The sequence below is a fragment of the Odontesthes bonariensis genome, chromosome 18 (assembly GCF_027942865.1).
Source record: "Odontesthes bonariensis isolate fOdoBon6 chromosome 18, fOdoBon6.hap1, whole genome shotgun sequence".
NCBI lineage: Eukaryota > Metazoa > Chordata > Actinopteri > Atheriniformes > Atherinopsidae > Odontesthes > Odontesthes bonariensis.
The window spans coordinates 23,397,505-23,418,713 of record NC_134523.1 but is presented as its reverse complement, the minus strand read 5'-3'; the positions used below and the strand labels follow the sequence as shown (position 1 = coordinate 23,418,713).

Below are 21,209 nucleotides of genomic sequence, written 5' to 3'. Positions count from 1 at the left end.
CCACAATTGTAGGGGGAGCCAAAGACAAGGGCAAAGGAAAAAATTCACAATGTTTTTTTGCATTCAGGCCTGCAAAACATTCCAAAATAAGTTGGGGTGGGGGCTTTTTTACCAAGTAATGCTGCACAGTATTGTGGTGGTTAGCTCTGTGGTCTCACACAAGAAGCTTCCTGGAGCTTCCTCTTCAGACACAGTCCAAAACGATGCATGTTAGGTTCATTGGTGTTTCTGAACTGACCCTTGGAGTGAGTGTGAGGGTGCATGGTCTGCGTTGGCTCTGTGATAGACTGTCCAAGGTGTACCCTGCCTTTCACCCAACACCAGCCCCCGTGACCCTGGAATGGATAAAGCGGGCAGTGAAACTAGATGAATGGAAATCGTTTTATTTCAGCATGGGATTTTTTTATCGTGATTTGGTACAAAAGAAGTAAAACAGGTTTTTGACAACAAAAATGTCAGAAAATCATTGAAATATATAAAATAATGTTTCTCAAAGAAGAATTGGAAGTATTACATATTTCCCCCTGGGAAATTTGCCAGCACATCTTATATGGTACAGTGCAGCATATAATTCAGGGATTTATGTGAATAAAGGTAAGGTAAGCTAAGGTCTTCATTCAATTCTATTCTATTCTAAAAATACATGATGTGGATGTACGTCACAATAAATCTCCACACAAACAACATGAGTACCAGAGATCCATCAATAGTGCTGTTTTGATTTGTTTCACTGACAGACTTAACTGCCTGATGGTAATGTGTATGTATAAGGCACTTTTCACGTGTCATTTATATGCATTTTAAGCTTTTTGAGTGTCATTTTATGCTGTTAGTCAAGTTATTGTGAACACAAAGGCCATGGTGTCATCCTCTCACAGTAAATGGTGTCAGTAAAGCACAAAACTACGAAAAAAAACACACCAATAACATTTGACATGTGTCACGCCATGGGACTCATCTTTTTAGTTTTATGTTTTGGGTTACGTTTTTGTGTTTCGGTTCATGTCTTGGTTGATTTTTAGTCTTGCCATTGGTTTTCCCCTCACCTGTCCAGTTTCACCAGCTGTACCTAATCACTCACTCCCTATTTAGTTTCCAGTCTCCCCTCTCAGTTTGTCGGTTCTTTGTTAGATATTCCTGACCTGTTCGTTCCTTGTCCTTTATGCCATGCCACAACCTGACTAAAGCTAAGTATTTATTTATTTATCCATGTCATGTTATGCCCTTTGTTTTGTTTCCAAGTATTTATCCCCAGTTAAGTTTTGTTGATATCCGGTTCAGCCACGCCTTTGGTTTGTACTTTGTTTTTTGAGTCCTGTGAATAAATCCAGTTTTCTTTTTGAAGTCCGCATCCGTGTCCTACCTTCCCCACACCTTCACCCCCAACCCCAAAACCTGACAACATGACTTTTATGATTTCAATCTGGACTAATGGCGCAAGGAGAGGGGTGGAGGGAACAGGGTCGTGACAGATCCTGCTTATTACGCCTGCTTATACAGGAAAAATGCTTGTTTGGCACAAGCCTAAAGGAGCACCTACGCCTCAGCAACAAGCTCAAAAAAACACAACCAGTAAATTAGCAATTTAGAATTTAAAAAATGACTCATGATACATGGACCTGGACATGGTTACAGCTTTACTGGCCCATTAAATTCAACCACCATCTTTGTCCCAGTTTACATACACGTGTTTTTGACCAAAGTTTGGTGAACGCTGTGATGCTGTGTACTGTGTGAGATCTTACATTTAAGTAGAGCTGAATTCACTGCACAGACGTCTTTAATGTGGCAGCCATTATAAAACCAGGATTATATTAGAGCACAGCAACAGTCAGAAATGTTCTCAGGGATTGCAAATTGCCTCGTGATCTTAATGGGCTGATTGATTTTAATCGCAATTTCTGATGCAAAAGAAACAGTAAAAAGCGGTGAATGAAAGCAACTTTTCTGCTGTTTTAACAAACACTTTAATGTTTCTACAAAAAGATGTAAAACGGTTGAAATCTGGAGCATCTGCGGAGCACCGAGGCCCATTTTCGTCAAGGTGATCATAAACTTGGAGGATTGATTCGATCCTCACAGAAATTATCTGGGTATGTTAATCGAGCTTTGATTTCGTACGATTTCAGTCAGACTAACGTATTTAGATGCACTTTAAAAAATCCTTCTTTTATTTGGACTTGCTCACAGATTCCTCCACATTCATCAACGTGTTCTTTATATTGACACTGAAATAAAAATCACAATTTTTCTGACAATATCACAGTTTTATTCATTGGAGTTAATACAAGGGGAAATTCAGGACCAACACTTATTCATCACTTATCTACAATATCAAATATGCGAGAATGTGCAACATGGTGGAACTGAACATAATTAAAGACGACAGAAATATATATTGTGTATTGTTAAGAGGTGAGAAAGGAAACATCCCCGTATGAGATCTACATGTTTCACGGTGACAACTGTTAAACTAATGCACAGGACGTGTTTTATTAAATGAAAGTTATGTATATGTTCACTTTGTAGTGGACAGACTGCAGTCTATGTGTAGATAATATTAGGCTTTAAAAGTTTAAATGGTTGCTCTGAGGATTGTAATCACAGGTTGTCTGGATGCTTTCTCTCATATTTTCCACTTTTTAGTCTTTCATTTGGTGCACCGAAAACAACTCAGACAGCACACATGCACAGGTAACAAGGTTATAAAACCAAGCAGGGGATTATGAATCATTTAATGTGGGGCAATGAGGCATTAGAATTACACCCCCTGTGCGTTGACTTTGTTTGAGGGTACCGTCAGGTGTCACTGCATTAACAGAATGAAGGGTCATGTGGAAAAGCTCAGAACTGCCGGGGGATGAATTGGCCTGATCGGGTCATTATGTTAAAGGCTCGTACTGAATCAGACGAAGAGCGTCTTCGTCGTTCAACAGTCCTTTGATGAACTCGTCCTCTGTGACTTTATCTAGATGGAGAGAAAAAAAAAGTTTATACCAGAACATGAAAGTATGTATCCAACAATGATATGTTTTGGACACGTATAAGTAATAATTACACACTAGGTAATGTGGAGTCTTTGAAGTTAATTGGATTTTTTACAAGCAACAGTCTGTGGGGTTACATGGCACTGAAAGAATCAGATTAATGGCTAAATTACAATAAGACTGAGTTATTAAGTTCATGTGTACACCTTAGTTTGAGTAAAAATTGGATCTGTTCGGGCTACTCGCAGTCGGATTAAGACCCCGAGATAACTCGGTTGGTAAACGTGTGTAGTAAACATGAGGGACGGTCGCCGAGCCGATGTGGAGATGAGTGATGAAGAACTCTGCTGACACGGACTTAGTCGAACATAGAAACCTTTATTGCAGTCATCAGGTCCATCTCGAATTTACAGAAAAGATGCATCAAGTCTGGAGAGAGAGTAGCTCAATTGGTGCGAATGGAAGCCTCTCTGATTTTTCAGCAGGGGGAATCTTATTTTATGGGAGAATCTCAAGGTCTTTCTCCAGGCATCTGGCCAAGAGACAATGTCCATTTAATACATGTCTTTGGAATGTATTTTTCCTTATTTTCTTATTTGACTATATGTTATCCCTAGTTGAAACACGTGCACTCAGTGGCCGGTACGGGGACACGCCCAGCGGATATGTACTCAGTGAACCCAGAAAAAGGCCCTTCTCCACTGTCTTAAGTATCAGACACCTCACGTGCTTGTAGACGGTGAAATTCGTGGTGTTCTGCGAATGCTCAAGATTTTTTCCCGGGGTCGTGAGCCGGAAGTCAAAGGAGACGATATTACTGTTGTCGCCGCCGCCGGAAAGAAACAAACAACGCGATGGAGAATGCTCCGTTGTGCATCTCGTTTGTGCAACAAGCAACTCATCACAGACCAAATGTAGAGGGACGTAGCTTCATCTTGCTCTCCGTTCGCCATCTTTCTCGTATGCCTGAGTTTGTTGTTGTTGTTGGTGGTGAAGAGGTCAACAGGAAGTGGCTCTATTAGCAATAGTTGGAATGGGCACAGCGCCACCTATCATACCGGGTATGACACGCTTTATGCCTATGATTCGATTCATTCACCGCCATATATCCAAGGAGAATTACCCTTGCTCAAATAAGGAGCATAACCCAACTATAGATATAATCGAATTAATCTCATCATGTAGATCCACTGAGTGTCACGATCTGTCTTGTCTCAGTCTTGTTCACGTCCTCAGTCTCTCTTCAGCTCCACTCCCTTCACCTGAGTTATTTCCCTCCGCTGTCTTCACTCACCAATCACCCTCCTCTGTATTTAAACTCCTGGTTTCATTCACTCTTGCTCAGATCCTCTGTTCTCTTCAGTTCAGCCGCTGCCACTACTACTCCTTGGTTTTGTTCCCACAGTTTGTTCTTGTTCGTAGTTGTTTTTGTCAGTTCTTGGGTTTTGTTTTTTTCTTTTTCATTATAGGTAGGGATGCAGCGATACCACTTTTTTTCAAACCGATACGATACTGATACTTGGATCTGAGTACTTGCCGATACCGAGTACCGATGCTGATACTTCTACTACAGATAAAATACAATGAATTGGAAGACAGGTTTCATTCTCACTAGCCTAACCACACTGTTTTTGATTAGCTCGACATCTCCCCTAGCCGCCAATCTAAAAAAATACAACAAAAATGACAAGCCACCCTCTGATGGGGGTCTTCATGCAATAAATTGGTATCGGTTAACTTTAACGTGTACGAGTATATTAGAATAGTATCGGCCTGATACCACTATCGTATCGGTGCATCCCTAATTTTAGGCTGCGTTGTCTGTTTAGTTTTAATAAATCAGTCTAAATTTTGTCTACCTCTGGTTTTCAATCTGTGTCTGCACCTGGGTCCTCCTTCCTCGCCGGTAGCATATATTTTTTTGTATTATGTTCTGTTACTTAAAACTTTAAAGGTGGAGAAAGGTTTGCTTTTTTTTCACACGACTGTTGTACAAACCCCTCAGAGCAGGAAACATCATAAACATTTCAAATTAGTTTTAAGCGAAATGACTCAAAGCTATCGCTAAGCAAACCTGTTGATAGTGACAGTGTAATGTACAGTGGTTTTCGAGTCTGCATCCACATTATTTTTATCTCACCATTGTCGCCCTTATCAAACGCATTCCAGAGTTTATCTGCCCGCTTCTCAGGGGTGTTTTCATCGTCGGGCAGGTCCTCCACTTCATCTTGGGGAATCAGCTTGAAAATTGACTGTTGACACAAAAAAAAAAACAGTCAAGCATGGAGAAGATTTGTTCACTCGGGTTTAACTTTTGGTTGGCAACATTTCAGTTGTCCAATTGCTTACGTTATTTTTTACATATTACTCAGGTATAATAGCTAAAATCCATGTGACTCCTATAGCTATAAACTTGACTTTTATGGGGTGGTGGAACCATTACTCTTTTTAATCTTTTCATTTCAGGAGGTCACATCTGATCATCGACCTTACTTTTGTACTCTGGATTAACCCCCCAGCTCTTTGCTCTGTGTTTGGATGATCTCTCATCTAACATTAAAACCACTGACATGTAAAATAACACTGATCATCTTGTTAAATCTTCTGCTGGGAAAACCTGCATCCTGGCGCTCACATGGATGTTACTTTGATCTACAGAGTTCATAGAAATCTATTTGTAGGCGACTCATCAACTCTACATGCTGTCAGGTCACTTCAGCATCCCTATTTATGGTCCATTGCATCCAGATAAGATTCCTTCAAGAAATGAAAGCCTTTCAGCCCCTTTAACCAGACATGTTTGGTCTGAAATGTTTTAAATAATCCCGTTCAGTCTTAATTTTATATAGTTAGTATGCCGCCATATTTCTCTGTATGTAGAACCGTTGAAATTGAATTAGAGCACTCCAAAATCTATGTGTTGAATCATAATCGTAATCTGATTCCTTGATTAGAAATAGGTTACTTTACAAGGATAATACCATGGCTTTTCATTCTAAAATTAAATCCAACACAGAGTTGAGATCAGAAATAGCCAAAGTTGGAAACTTTCTCTTGTTTTGTGGTACTCTGATTGCACTCCTGATCACATGTGCACTGCCCAGCAAATATTAGTTCCCAAGCTTACTCTCTGTCTGAATGTTGGACATCCATCCATCCATCCATCTTTACCCAATCTCAAACTATTTTACCCACTGTTTTTACAACCTACTCATGTTCTTTAGCTACACTTTTGATACAAGTTGATTTCTTTACCTTTGTTGTCTATTGCAGATGATACAGCCTCAACATTTAGCGGTTTGGATGGTAATTTAATGGCATGAAACTGCCATAAGAGACGGGAAACTAAACATACACCTCTATAGCATATGTGTGCTACAGAGCCCATGAATGGTAGGATGAGAAGGATACTATGCTCAGTAATCAGATTTGCCATCCATACCCATATATTTGCAAACCAAGCACACAGATTAGCTAAGCGTCTTTACCAAGAGTGCACGGACGGGCGCTGATGTGTCCATGACCTCAACACCGTTGTAGAGACATTGCTGATTATGCCTACACAAGTCGCAATGCACTCTGATTTAAACATATGTAGTTCACTCCCTTTAATACAGAATTTTGAAAAACTTAAATTTAAGTTGCCATGCCGTTATGTTATCGTACTCCAAAGTTGCTGAAAAAGGACTGTCTATGGTAGGACAGTCTCATTTCAAATTCAAGTATATGCAGATGATCCTGTTGTCTATAATTTAGTTTGCATTTGCTATTTATAGCTCTATTTTCTTAGCAAAAAGTCTCCAAACCTGAAACGCTTAACTCTACCTTCAGACAGTCACCAAACACTGAAGCCAAAGAGTATCCCCCGTCTTCAAAACTCACCGTACAGATATCCGTAACCTCTGACTTGGTGATGTGTCCGTTTCTGTCCACATCAAACAGCGAGAAGGTCCACTCCAGCTTCTTGTGGGTCTTCCCTGTTGACGTCATGTGGAGGGCAATGATGTACTCCTTGAAGTCCAGTGTGCCGTCATCATTTGTGTCGAAGGAGCGAAAGACATGCTGGGCGTATGTATTAGCATCACAGTCTGGGAAGAACTTGCTGTAGATGTTTTGAAACTCCTCTTTTGTGATACGGCCTGATGGGCACTGCTTCTTGAAGTTTTCGTACCAATGGTAAATTTCAGTCTCTGAAAATTTGGTGGTGAGCTTCAGGTCCTCAAGGATCTCCTTGGACACGGCACTGCTCTTGTTGTTACCCATTACTGAAGGTGTTGGTAAACCTTTAGAGCTATATCAGGGTGAGGACTGCTCGCCTTTGTGTCTCCTAAGACTATTATAACACAATTTCAAGTTGCGTCTTCTACTTTGTAAAGGTGGGAAACAGAATGCTATCCCTGTTATATGGCTGCTGTTCTCTTGCTGTTTTCTGGTCCTGGCCCACAGACGCAAATGCTGTGAAAAGAGCAGAAGCCAATTGGTAAGCTCATTAAGTCATGAGTAAAAACCAACAAGAGGTGACAAGGACACCTTTGAACTTCGGTCACATCTTAAGTGCTCGTTTATCTTGGGGTAAAGTCCTGTGCATTACACAGTTTTGGCATCACTCTCTACAACTTGGCTACTTTAGAATCAAGCTGGCACATGAGAAGCAAAAGAGACTTAAGAAGGTGTGATTACAGGCTCATCTGTGTTTAGGTGAGAGGAGGAAAATCACATTTTATATTTTTCCTAACCGCATCCCACAAATCCTGGTGATGAAGTACAATTAACCAAGACATTACCCGGCAGATACTGGTAAATACACTGTGTGAACAATTGTTTGTTAAGAATTTTGTTCTCACATTACAGAGTTTCTGTAGTGAAGGAGAGTGGACGAAGTGCTTCACAATAAGACTGAATAACAGTCCCCGTCTGCTTTTTAAAGGAACCGAAACAATCAGTAGGCTACAATGTAAAAAAAAGAAAAAAAGTGCATTCCATAATTGAGGTGCAACCGCCTGAAACGATCCCTCTGGGTTTTAAATCCGGGTCTGCAGGACAGCTATTAATCCCTGATTACATGACCTAAGAGTTCTAGTCGAGTATAGCTTTAACCATTCAGAAATATGTTGAGGGGCTTAAAGGCTATCGTCAAGATTTGATATTGAATTCTAAAATAAACTGGTTATCACTGGCGAGATAAGGAACAGGAGTCGTGTGTGCTCCTCTGTTGGTTCTAGTTAAGCGTCCAGCTGCAGCATTTTAAACAAAAGTAATGAATGCCTCGAGTAGGCAGAGTAATTGGTAGGCAGGTTTATGACTAGAGACACTCATGAGAAGAAAAGGTGCAATTTAACTGCAAAGGAACTGAGAAAAATTCTACCTTTTGCTAACAGAAACTCATAAAACGTCAGTACTGCGAAGTTCCTGCCAGGAACAAACCAAAGTTTAAGCTGTCAGGTGCTCAGAGACATGTTTTAGATCAGCGGTCTCAAACTGATCCGGGAAAGGGCCGGTGTGGCTGCAGGTTATTGTTTCCACCCTGCAGCAGCACAGCTGACTTGTTTCATATAGTCAACTGTACTGGTTAAGACCTTCAGTGCAGACAGTTCAGGGTTGGAACATAAACCTGTAGCAGCACTGGCCCTTTCACGGATCAGTTTGAGACCACAGTTTTAGATGAATTGATCTGTGCAGAATCCTTTTGGCTCAGGTTAGAGTCAGGCACGCACAAGGTGGAGGTGGGACACTGTTAACGTTTCGTTTCGCTAGTTTCGTCCCAGCTTCTTACGCACTTATTTGTTTCCTAAATTGTCTTTGTTTTCTAAATTGTCTTCCCATTTGTCTAGGTACCTAACTTACTGCACTTACTCTACAACTAGTTATGCTCTTAGCTGTTTGGTTTTGGAAGGAAATGCACTTGTGATTTCTTGTGACCTGAAGTTCTTTTGCCTACCGATGTGGAACACACTTATTGTAAGTCGCTTTGGATAAAAGCGTCTGCAAAATAACCGTAATGTAATGTTAACGGACAGCGGCCATTACGGATGAGATAGGTGGACCTTTCGGACTATAGAGGAGCTGATAACTAAGTCCAACCTGCTGCTAGTTACTGGACAATTCTGTCTTCCAACTGTCCACAACATTCAAGAAAACCATGACCTTTATGCTTTACTCCACTCCTCTAGTCAGTAAATGACTCCGATGATGGAATAATGACCTCCTCACCTGACTTAAATCCAGATGAAATGCAAGATCTACACTAACGAGAGCCAACATATGTCTTTGAACAGCATCTAAGAGGCTGTGGCCACTTGAACTTAATGTTGCTCAGTAACAGATTAAGTACTGAAAGAACTCTGTGGATAGTTTTCTTGTTCTCAAATAATTCCACATAAATAATTACTTAGTGCCAAGCTGTGCATGCCTGTATGTGTTCCCCAGAGAAAGACACAAGTTAGTTTCCCTTTGTTAAACATTCAGCTTTAGGGTTCAATAACATTTGGGATTTTCTGAAAGATTATTCATTTGAAAAAATAAATGCCTAAAAATGTGTATTTTTCAGATTTTGCAGTTGTTCTTGGTTGTCACTTACAAATAAGGATTGTCAAAGTTATTCAACTTTTTTTTTTGTAGCTTTTTCTCATTGTTTTTACTCAAAAATCCCTGTGAATAGAATGATTTCTTCATACCAAATGAACATGGATGATTCCTCCTGGTGTTTCCCCGAAGAACTTCTGCGTGGTAAAAAATGTTTTGTTGTGAAGGTTAACTAAAGATCTTATGTGTCTCAGATAGAAAGCAGTCCAGAAACATCTGCTGTTGTTGTTCTTATTATATGTTGACAACCATGAAAAATATAACAAAACATTTCCTACTCAAACCTCCTACTGTACACAACACGTCATTTTTACATTTTCCTGTTAACACAAACTGGTTTAGTTTAAGTTTAAAGTGTTGGAAGTATTATCCCGAACATCAACACTTATCATGGGTCCTACCTGTGTGATCAGCAGAGGAGTTGACGGCAAACAGCGACGCTCTGTCTGGGAGCAGCAGAGGAAATCTGCTGAGTTACAGTAATTCAATTAAACTGAATCCACTGAAGGCGGAGCCACAGCAGCGCTCGTGTGAACACATTCATTTTTCATGAGCTGCGTTCCATGTCGATTCAACAAAGGGCTGATTTGGTAGAAGATTTGACCTGGACGTCAAGGCCACAACGGCTGTAGTTTGACAAAAACTAACACGTGCGGATGGATTGAAAATGTTATATTTCTCGTATTTTCAGAAATAGAAACAATTACACATGGCAAGACAAAAAATAACAATAGGTTGTTTTAATAATGTAAATATATGTTTGATTTGATTGAACTACCAATACAACTTTACACAATGTCATTTTCACAGCTAAAATAACCGCTTTGTTAAAGAATGTCTTTCATTTATATATCAGAAGGAAAGGTGGCTGATAAAGTCTAGTAGACCTATTTGATTATCCCATAAAGTCTTGATATTTAACGTTTGGGAGCTTCTGAATCCCAAAAGGTTTCAGATTTCTCCATCATCGAGTCTCATTTGTAGAAAAAGGATCTGGATTGAGTTCAAACTTGTACTGAACAACTGGGGAACCTGAAGGATTGTTTGCATTTTTTTGTCATGTTTTTTTTTTTTTTTTACACTTATAAAATTCATTTAATAAAGTGAAAGAATCTACAATTTCCAAACATTTAGGTTACGTGTAGTATCAGTTTAGTTCCATCATATATCATAGATATATGACACAGACGGTGGAGTTTAAAGTAGAAAAATACACTTTTTTGGGTATTTGGGTTTTACATTTCCAAAAGAATAAATCATTTAAATTCCCTCTAGACTTTACGATGATACACAACTGCCAATCTTTGCATATATATGTAGAAATAAAAAAAAAAATTTGACTGCAGATTTGTTATATTTTTCATTTGTTGTAATATTTATTATTTCACAGGCAAGGGTTTTAAAACTGTCAGGGATTGGGGTTTTGACCAAGTCTCTCCACCAGAGGGCGCGGGTGTGCTGGGCTGACTTCATCAAGCCCCAGGAGCTTGATTCCTCACAGGTGCAGTACATCAGCCTCATCATCCCAGCAGTACAAGAGGAGGTGGTTTCCAGTCATTCCTCGCCGGATTGTAACCATTATGGTAACTTATAGCCGCCCTTTTGAGTACTGATGGCAAAATGAGGCTTTTTGAAGCATTGAATCATTTTGAACCATTGTGTCATAAAGTGGTTCGCTACCCGAAGCTTCATTCAATTCCCTTGGGTGACATCTACTGGCAGTAACGATTGTTGCACCATATGAAGCCCTGTGAATGTGATGCATATAATAACACTATAATAACACTTATGTATGTATGTGTGTTGTACATATGGGTTTGTAGTACCTCATTAAAGATTGAGTAATTTACCCATGAAATAATAATTTAAAAACAATGTTTTTTGGTTTGTCATTCATATTTTCTTTCGGAGTGTGCTTGGTGTAATAAAGAGGGTGCTTGTGTTCAGATGTTTTTATTCAAGAAAAGTAGTTTTTGCACAGTGGAAGGGCTCACCTGGTTTCTTTTTTTTTTTTAGACAATTTCTCCACCTTTGGAAAATACTCTGTCACAGGGAACAGAGGAGGCTGGTGTGACAAGGAACTGTTTGGCTCGAAATATACCCACACAGAACGCTTCCTCGATGGTTGCTCCATGAGAGAATAATCCAAAACTCCGAATATCAAAAAACGAGAGCTGTTCGTAACGTATGATACGTGTAGAACGGGGACATGAACCGGGGCTTCAGCCATCTTGAATCCAGAGTATGACCTGAACCACTGATTCAGTTCTTCAGTCAGGGGTCCACTCAGCTCAGAATATGAGCCCTGTTTTGTAACACCAACAACAACATAACTTTCTCAATGAAACCTGATTAGGATCTGCAGCCCTTCTCTGCATTCACGAGATGATGGATGCACTCTTAAACTCTCCTCACAAATAGCTCGTCTCTCTTCTTTAGTAAACAGCACAACTTAATCCTGTGACGATGCCCTAAGCCCTGACCTCAGACGACTCCCCCCCTCGCAGCACCACAGCTTCACAAGTGATTTGGATTTTCCCATCTGACAGCAAATGCTTTTCAGAGTGCAACCGGTGAGTCTGGAGAGGCAGGACCTGTGTCACCTTTTGATCCACTGAGACCTGAATCAACATGAGGGCATTCCCGATCAGCAAAGCTAACCTGAGACAATCATTTATAAAGCCACAAAAAAGACAAATGTGAAACAGACAGGTGTCTGTTGACTGGTTTGAGGTGAATAAACATGGCTGCACAGTGTAAGAAAGCGGTGGTAAAGTAAATAGAAACAAACCTTGAGACGAATCATAACTGGTGAGACACCATTTTAATCTGAAGTTTAAAATGTACATCAAGTTTTATTCAAAACAGGCAAAAATGTACAAACTTTTTTCTGCATTGATGGAATTTGTTCTTTGATTTTTACCATTTCTCATTCACATCTTCACATTCAGAGTGTGCATCCCAAAAAATATGACCTCTTTGTTAAAGCTGCCGTCGGCAACTTTTTTTTAGTCATATTAGCTTGAACTGTCATGGGATTCTGGAAGTAGAATATTAAATAGGCTGTTTAGGAAAAATCCCGAATTCTGTAGCTCCCTCTAAAGCCTGTAATTGTGCTTGCAAAAATCGAGCGCTCCCGGCTGTTTTTAACCAATCACGTTAGATTATTATTGATCTATTATCTGAGCAGAACAGTCACCAACCACGTCTTCCATGCTGAGCGTGAGTCTGCCCCCAGCTTGTGTGCGCGCACACTGGTGTGAACTCATGTGCACAACCTCGTCCACAGAGGGGGAGGGACCTGAAAGTTGTATCAGTTCGAATTTTCCGACTTTAGACTCGGAATTTTGAAAACCTGCCGACGGCAGCTTTAAGTTTCGTGAAATTTGGTTTGGTTTTGGTCAATCTTGGTATATACAAGACAAAGAAAACATACAGCGAACAGACACAACATGTCCACTGACAGGAGAAAAACAATGGTTATCCCATTAAAGTCTGAATGCAATGTAGTAGACAGACAGTAAATATTCTGTCTTTGAAGCTGATGCGTTGGAAGAAGAAAGAAATGGACGAGCGTCAGAGTTTGAGCGAGTTTGACAGGGACCAAAGCTGGATGATAGCTTTTCCACAGCTCTTGTGGGATGTTCCCAATCTGCAGTGGTCAGGACCAACTAAAAGTGGTACTGAGGAAGGAAAACCAGTGAACCAACCACAAGTAACAAGGCTAACAAACCTTAAAACTATGTGTTTCTGACGTGTTTTGGAATACAATAACCTTATTTTATGTGCATTCCGGGGCTTGAAACTGCCCCACAGCGCTCAGAGGCTGAGATACCACAGTTCCTGACTTTGTTTTCCTGCTCCGCACCACACTGTTTTTGCTTCCCTTCATATCAATGCGTTCAGCCACCTGCCGACAGCTGCACCTGTTACAGTGTTGACTGCTCGGAAGCAGGGGACTGCTGGGTCTGCACTTCAGTCTGCACGGTCTACACAGCAGGCAGTGATATGAAGGGAGAGAGAAATAGCGCCAAGCGATTGTGAGGTCTGACTTTTTTTGTTGAACGATTTTGTGACGCAAATGTATTACTCTTTTGAAAGCATATTGTTTTGAGAAGCAAGACGCTTTATTTTTTAAGCCCCAGCCAATTAGCTGGACTACCTTCGTCAACGCTAAAATGAGGCCGGAACTCGGCTCACAGGACGCAGCGGGGGGTAAGAAAATGTTCATAAATGATGTTGCTAATATGGGATGTCATACAGCTTCATGTCAAAAGAGGCGAACTATCCCTTTAATCGAGCTTTGATTTCGTACGATTTCAGTCAGACTAACGTGTTTAGATGCACTTTAAAAAATCTTTGTTTTATTTGAACTTGCTCACGGATTCCTCCACATTCATCAACGTGTTCTTCCTCTACTTGTGTGTTACGGTTTTAATACACTCTAATAATAGACATAAAGGGTTCATTCTGAGGTATAAAAGACTATTAATTATTTTTGCACAATGAAAAAATGAATTTAGAAATCCTGTTTTCAAGCATCGATCTCTATTGTTGCACACTGTTACTTTCACATACCTGTAACTCTGCTTTATATGGACACTGAAATAAAAAAACATAATTTTTCCGACAATATCACAGTTTTATTCATTGGAGTTAATACAAGGGGAAATTCAGGACCAACACTTATTCATCACTTATCTACAATATCAAATATGCGAGAATGTGCAACATGGTGGAACTGAACATAATTAAACAGAAATACATATTGTGTATTGTTAAGAGATGAGAAAGGAAACATCCCTGTATGAGATCTACATGTTTCACGGTAACAACTGTTAAACTAATGCACAGGACGTGTTTTATTAAATGAAAGTTATGTAGATAGGTACATATGTCATTAAGGGTACCGTCAGGTGTCACTGCATTAACAGAATGAAGAAAAGCTCAGAACTGCCGGGGGATGAATTGGCCTGATCGGGTCATACTGGCTCGTACTGAATCAGACGAAGAGCGCCTTTGTCGTTCATCAGTACTTTGATGAACTCGTCCTCTGTGACTTTGTCTAGATGGAGAAAAAAAAAAAAGTTTATAACAGAACATGAAAGTATGTATCCAACAATGATATGTTTTGGACACGTATAAGTAATAATTACACACTAGGTAATGTGGAGTCTTTGAAGTTAATTAGATTTTTAACAAGCAACAGTCTGTGGGGTTACATGGCACTGAAAGAATCAGATTAATGGCTAAATTACAATAAGACTGAGTTATTAAGTTCATGTGTACACCTTAGTTTGACTAAAAATTGGATCGGTTCGGATTACTCGCAGTCGGATTAAGACCCCGAGATAACTCGGTTGGAAGTCAAATTAAACGTGCTTATAGACTTTGAAGCTCGCGGTGAATTGGACTTGGCTTTCTGAGCATGCTCGAGATTTTTTCCCAGGGTCGTGACCCGGAAGTTAAAGGAGACGATATTACTGTTGTCGCCGTCAGAAAGAAACAAACAACGCGATGGAGAATGCTCCGTTGTGCATCTCGTTTGTGCAACAAGCAGCTCATCACAGACCAAATGTAGAGGGACGTAGCTTTATCTTGCTCTCCGTTCGCCATCTTTCTCGAATGCCTGAGTTTGTTGTTGTTGGTGGTGGTGAAGAGGTAAACAGGAAGTGGCTCTATTAGCAATAGTTGGAATGGACACAGCGCCACCTATCATACCGGGTATGACACGCTTTATGCCTATGATTCGATTCATTCACCGCCATATATCCAAGGAGAATTACCCTTGCTCAAATAAGGAGCATAATCCAACTATAGATATAATCGAATTAATCTCATCATGTAGATCCACTGAGTGTCACGATCTGTCTTGTCTCAGTCTTGTTCACTTCCTCAGTCTCTCTTCAGCTCCACTCCCTTCACCTGAGTTATTTCCCTCCGCTGTCTTCACTCACCAATCACCCTCCTCTGTATTTAAACTCCTGGTTTCATTCACTCTTGCTCAGATCCTCTGTTCTCTTCAGTTCAGCCGCTGCCACTACTACTCCATGGTTTTGTTCCGACAGTTTGTTCTTGTTCCTAGTCATTTTTGTCAGTTCTTGGGTTTAGTTTTTTCTTTTTCATTATAGGTAGGGATGCAGTAGTGATGGCAAAATGAGGCTTTTTGAAGCATTGAATCATTTTGAACCATTGTGTCATAAAGTGGTTCACTACCCGAAGCTTCATTCAATTCCCTTGGGTGACATCTACTGGCAGTAACGATTGTTGCACCATATGAAGCCCTGCGACCGTGATGCATATAATAACACTATAATAACACTTATGTATGTATGTATGTGTGTTGTACATATGGGTTTGTAGTACCTCATTAAAGATTGAGTAATTTACCCATGAAATAATAATTTGCCCTCTCCGGGTCGGGAATGAGATCCTTCCCCAAGTGGAGGAGTTCAAGTATCTCGGGGTCTTGTTCACGAGTGAGGGACGAATGGAGCAGGAGATTGACAGACGGATCGGTGCGGAGTAGAACCGCTGCTCCTCCGCGTCCAAAGGAGTCAGATGAGGCGGCTCGGGCATCTGGTTAGGATGCCTCCTGGACGCCTGGTGAGACACGTCCCACTGGGAGGAGACCCCGGGGAAGACCCCGGACACGTTGGAGAGACTTGTCTCTCGGCTGGCCTGGGAGCGCCTCGGGGTCCCCCCAGAAGAGCAGGAGGAAGTGGCCGGGGACAGGGACATCTGGGTTTCTCTGCTTAAGCTGCTGCCCCCGCGACCCGATCCCCGGACCAGCGGAAGATAATGGATGGATGGATGGAATAATAATTTAAAAACAATGTGAAAATTTTTGGTTTGTCGTTCATATTTTCTTTGGGAGTGTGCTTGGTGTAATAAAGAGGGTGCTTGTGTTACTTCAGGTGTTTTTATTCAAGAAAAGTATTTTTTGCTCAGTAGGACTCAAACGGTTTCTTTTTTTTTTTGAGTCAATTTCTCCAGCTTTTGGAAAATACTCTGTCACAGGGAACAGAGGAGGCTGGTGTGACAAGGAACTGTTTGGCTCTAAATATTCCCACACAGAACGCTTCCTCGATGGTTGCTCCATGAGAGAATAATCCAAAACTCCGAATATCAAAAAACGAGAGCTGTTCGTAACGTATAATACGTGTAGAACGGGGACATGAACCAGGGCTTCAGCCATCTTGAATACACTGAATCGCGGCAAATGTTCAAAGCTCCGCTATCAACTCGAAGCAGTCAGCTGACTCGGTCTGAATGAAGCAGTGAAGTGGTTCAAACGTCATCGGTGACGTCACATGAAGCAAGCTCCGGCCCACTGCTTCACTATAAATACCCTGTCGAGTTTGAAGTGTGCTTCGGAGCTTCGGTGTTGGAGGTAACATCACTAGGATGCAGCGATACCACTTTTTTTCAAACCGATACCGATACTTGGATCTGAGTACTTGCCGATACCGAGTACCGATGCCGATACTTCTACTACAGATAAAAGGCAAAGAATTGGAAGACAGGTTTCGGTCTCACTAGCCTAACCACACTGTTCCTGATTAGCTCGACATCTCTCCTAGCCGCCAATCTAAAAAAATACAACAAAAATGACAAGCCACCCTCTGATCGCGGTCTTCATGCAATAAATTAGTATCGGTTCATGGTATCGGTTAACTTTAACGAGTACGAGTATATTAGAATAGCATCGGCCCAATACCAGTATCGTATCGGTGCATCCCTAATTTTTGGCTGCGTTGTCTGTTTAGTTTTAATAAATCAGTCTAAATTTCGTCTACCTCTGGTTTTCAATCTGTGTCTGCACCTGGGTCCTCCTTCCTCGCCACCTCTTACACGTGACAAACAATCTGTTTAGCTGAGCTACATCTGCTAGTAAAACCAGTGTAATGTAGTCTAATTAGGGAAACTCAATACTGACTTTCACTCCTGATTATTTCTGTTATTAAATGTGTTGGACATTTAACTGCTAACAATCAATTAACCAAGTGCGTGTGATTAGCAGCACTGGGCTGCTACGTACCTGCTTAATTAGTGGACTTATTTTTTCTTACACTGCTTCCTCAGTTTCTGTTAAGCAGGTATTTTTTTTTTGTATTATGTTCTGTTACTTAAAACTTTAAAGGTGGAGAAGGGTTTGCTTTCTTTTTCACACAACTGTTGTACAAACCCCAGGAAACATCATAAACATTTCAAATTAGTTTTAAGCGAAATGACTCAAAGCTATCGCTAAGCAAATCTGTTGATAGTGACAGTGTAATGTACAGTGGTTTTCGAGTCTGCATCCACATTATTTTTATCTCACCATTGTCTCCCTTATCAAACGCATTCCAGAGTTTATCTGCCCGCTTCTCAGGGGTGTTTTCATCGTCGGGCAGGTTCTCCACTTCATCTTTGGGAATCAGCTTGAAAATTGACTGTTGACACAAAAAAAAAACAGTCAAGCATGGAGAAGTTTTGTTCACTCGGGTTTAACCTTTGGTTGGCAACATTTCAGTTGTCCAATTGCTTACGTTGTTTTCTACATATTACTCAGGTATAATAGCTAAATCCATGTGACTCCTTTAGCGGTTTGGATGGTAATTTAATGGCATGAAACTGCCATAAGAGACGGGAAACTAAACATACACCTCTATAGCATATGTGTGCCACAGAGCCCATGAATGGTACGATGAGAAGGATACTATGCTCAGTAATCAGATTTGCCATCCATACCCATATATTTGCAAACCAAGCACACAGATCAGCTAAGCGTCTTTACCAAGAGTGCACGGACGGGCGCTGATGTGTCCATGACCTCAACACCGTTGTAGAGACATTGCTGATTATGCCTACACAAGTCGCAATGCACTCTGATTTAAACATATGTAGTTCACTCCCTTTAATACAGAATTTTGGAAAACTTAGATTTAAGTTTCCATGCTGTTATGTTATCGTACTCCAAAGTTGCTGAAAAAGGACTGTCTATGGTAGGACAGTCTCATTTCAAATTCAAGTATATGCAGATGATCCTGTTGTCTATAATTTAGTTTGCATTTGCTTTTCATGGCTCTATTGTCTGAGGAAACATGAAACATGAAACGCTTAACTCTACCTTCAGACAGTCACCAAACACTGAAGCCAAAGAGTATCCCCCGTCTTCAAAACTCACCGTACAGATATCCGTAACCTCTGACTTGGTGATGTGTCCGTTTCTGTCCACATCAAACAGCGAGAAGGTCCACTCCAGCTTCTTGTGGGTGTTCCCTGTTGCTGTTGACGTCATGTGGAGGGCAATGATGTACTCCTTGAAGTCCAGTGTGCCGTCATCATTTGTGTCGAAGGAGCGAAAGACATGCTGGGCGTATGTATTAGCATCACAGTCTGGGAAGAACTTGCTGTAGATGTTTTGAAACTCCTCTTTTGTGATACGGCCTGATGGGCTCTGCTTCTTGAAGTTGTCGTACCAATTGTAAATCTCAGCCTCTGTAAACTTGGTGGTGAGCTTCAGGTCCTCAAGGATCTCCTTGGACACGGCACTGCTCTTGCTGTTACCCATTACTGAAGGTGTTGGTAAACCTTTAGAGCTATATCAGGGTGAGGACTGCTCGCCTTTGTGTCTCCTAAGACTATTATAACACAATTTCAAGTTGCGTCTTCTACTTTGTAAAGGTGGGAAACAGAATGCTATCCCTGTTATATGGCTGCTGTTCTCTTGCTGTTTTCTGGTCCTGGCCCATAGACGCAAATGCTGTGAAAAGAGCAGAAGCCAATTGGTAAGCTCATTAAGTCATGAGTAAAAACCAACAAGAGGTGACAAGGACACCTTTGAACTTTGGTTCACATCTTAAGTGCTCGTTTATCTTGGGGTAAAGTCCTGTGCATTACACAGTATTGGCATCACTCTCTACACCTTGGCTACTTTAGAATCAAGCTGGGACATGAGAAGCAAAAGAGACTTAAGAAGGTGTGATTAGAGACTCATCTGTGTTTAGGTGAGAGGAGGAAAATCACATTTTATATTGTCCCTAACCGCATCCCACAAATCCTGGTGATGAAGTACAATCAACCAAGACATTACCCGGCAGATACTGGTAAATACACAACATCAGAGATTTGACCGAAATACACTGTGTGTACAATTGTTTGTTAAGAATTTTGTTCTCACATTTATTTCTGAGCCACAAAATAAATCCAAAACATATGAGTGTGAACGGTCACTTTATTTGTGACGTACAGAGTTTCTGTAGTGAAGGAGAGTGGACGAAGTGCTTCACAATAAGACTGAATAAAAGTCCTCATCTACTTTTTAAAGGAATCGAAACAATCAGTACAATGTAAAAAAAGAAGAAAAGTGCATTCCATAATTGAGGTGCACCCGCCTGAAACGATCCCTCTGGGTTGCGTCTTCTACTTTGTAAAGGTGGGAAACAGAATGCTATCCCTTTTATATGGCTGCTGTTCTCTTGCTGTTTTCTGGCCCTCAACTGTCCTCAACTTCACACATGATGGTTTGGAGTCCTTCATCATCTAGTGACTGTTGCTGTAGCTCAGAGTTCAAGACCTTTCTTACAGTACGGATTTGTCTTTCCCATACGCCGCCTTGGTGGGAGGCTGCTGGGGTGTTGAAAATCCACTTGATACCTTTTTCTGTCTGGTCTGATTCAGGTTTTCCAATGCTTTGCGCAGCTCTTTTTCTGCTGCAACAAAATGTGTTCCATTGTCTGAGCGTAAAATTTGTACTTTTCCTCTTCTACACATAAACCGACATATTGTGTTAATGCAGGAATCTGTTTCCAGGCTGTGAGCTCTCTCAATGTGAACAGCCCTTACAGTTAGGGAAGTGAAAATCACGCCATACCGTTTAACAAGGCTTCTTCCACGTTTGACCTCAAATGGTCCGAAGAAGTCAACCCCCACGTGAGTAAAGGGTGGCTGATCCGGCAGTAGCCTGTCTTCAGGCAGGTCTGCCATCCTTTGTTTTCCAGCTTTAGCAGTAAGTCTTCTGCACACAATGCACTTTGAGATGCACTTTTAAGTACTGTGGCACTGTATGGGAAAGACATACCCCAGCTCCCAGTATCTAGTCTAGTAGAGGAGTTTAAATGTACAAAAGTTAGGACAGAGCTCCTGTTAGCTGGGAGTAAAGATGTGGTAGTTAGTAAGGTGGTTCCAAACCCAACCAAGGGGAGGAAGTGGAAACCAAGAATGGCAGCTCAGGAGGCAGAAGCAACTCTTAGACATGCAGAGATTGTAGGTAATGTGCAAATAGGCCGGGGAGGCTTGGGGCTTGGCCCAGGCAAACCAGTGTGGAGTAGAGCAGGTCCCAAGGAGAAGAGAAAGCTAGTTGTTGAGCAGGTTCGTAGACAGGAGGAAATGTTAAGGGGTGCAAAAGCAGTGGCTCAGGCTAAGCAGGGACGGTGGTTGAATTGGGAAGGTGTAGAGAAGAAAAAGCTTAGTTGGAAAGAACTGTGGAGTATGGACGAAAGGAGTATTAGATTTTTGATAGGGGCAACATATGATGTATTGCCAACTCCCCAGAACCTAAAACTCTGGGTAAATGGAGACCCGTTATGTTCGTTATGTTCAGGTACTGCAGAGCAGCGAGGATGGAAAGTTAGAATCTGTCCAGTGGAAGTAGGA

General features: G+C 41.1%; 2 protein-coding genes across 2 annotated transcripts; both read right to left on the bottom strand.

The window, feature by feature from the left end:
• Positions 1–2,882: 2,882 nt before the first annotated feature.
• LOC142367366 (recoverin-like) lies at positions 2,883–7,250 on the bottom strand. Its single transcript, XM_075449337.1, has 3 exons — positions 6,870–7,250; positions 5,128–5,239; positions 2,883–2,968 (listed from the first exon to the last, which is right to left on the bottom strand). The coding sequence occupies exons 1-3, from the start codon at positions 7,248–7,250 to the stop codon at positions 2,883–2,885; spliced, it is 579 nt and encodes a 192-aa protein (XP_075305452.1).
• A 7,301-nt stretch (positions 7,251–14,551) lies between these two features.
• Positions 14,552–19,125, bottom strand: LOC142367364 (recoverin-like). The gene is made up of 3 exons (XM_075449336.1): positions 18,739–19,125; positions 17,893–18,004; positions 14,552–14,634 (listed from the first exon to the last, which is right to left on the bottom strand). Exons 1-3 carry the CDS (start codon positions 19,123–19,125, stop codon positions 14,552–14,554), a joined length of 582 nt encoding a protein of 193 aa, XP_075305451.1.
• Between the last annotated feature and the right edge of the window lie 2,084 nt (positions 19,126–21,209).

What these genes read in the sequence shown, in the direction of transcription:
- LOC142367366 (XM_075449337.1), bottom strand. Translation starts at nt 7,250, where the DNA reads ATGGGTAACAACAAGAGCAGTGCCGTGTCCAAGGAGATCCTTGAGGAC. An exon ending in AGGTTACGGATATCTGTACG is followed by an intron (nt 5,240 to 6,869) that starts GTGAGTTTTGAA and finishes TTGTGTCAACAG; the next exon opens with TCAATTTTCAAGCTGATTCC. An exon ending in GTTTGATAAGGGCGACAATG is followed by an intron (nt 2,969 to 5,127) that starts GTGAGATAAAAA and finishes CTCTCCATCTAG; the next exon opens with ATAAAGTCACAGAGGACGAG.
- LOC142367364 (XM_075449336.1), bottom strand. Translation starts at nt 19,125, where the DNA reads ATGGGTAACAGCAAGAGCAGTGCCGTGTCCAAGGAGATCCTTGAGGAC. An exon ending in AGGTTACGGATATCTGTACG is followed by an intron (nt 18,005 to 18,738) that starts GTGAGTTTTGAA and finishes TTGTGTCAACAG; the next exon opens with TCAATTTTCAAGCTGATTCC. An exon ending in GTTTGATAAGGGAGACAATG is followed by an intron (nt 14,635 to 17,892) that starts GTGAGATAAAAA and finishes TTCTCCATCTAG; the next exon opens with ACAAAGTCACAGAGGACGAG.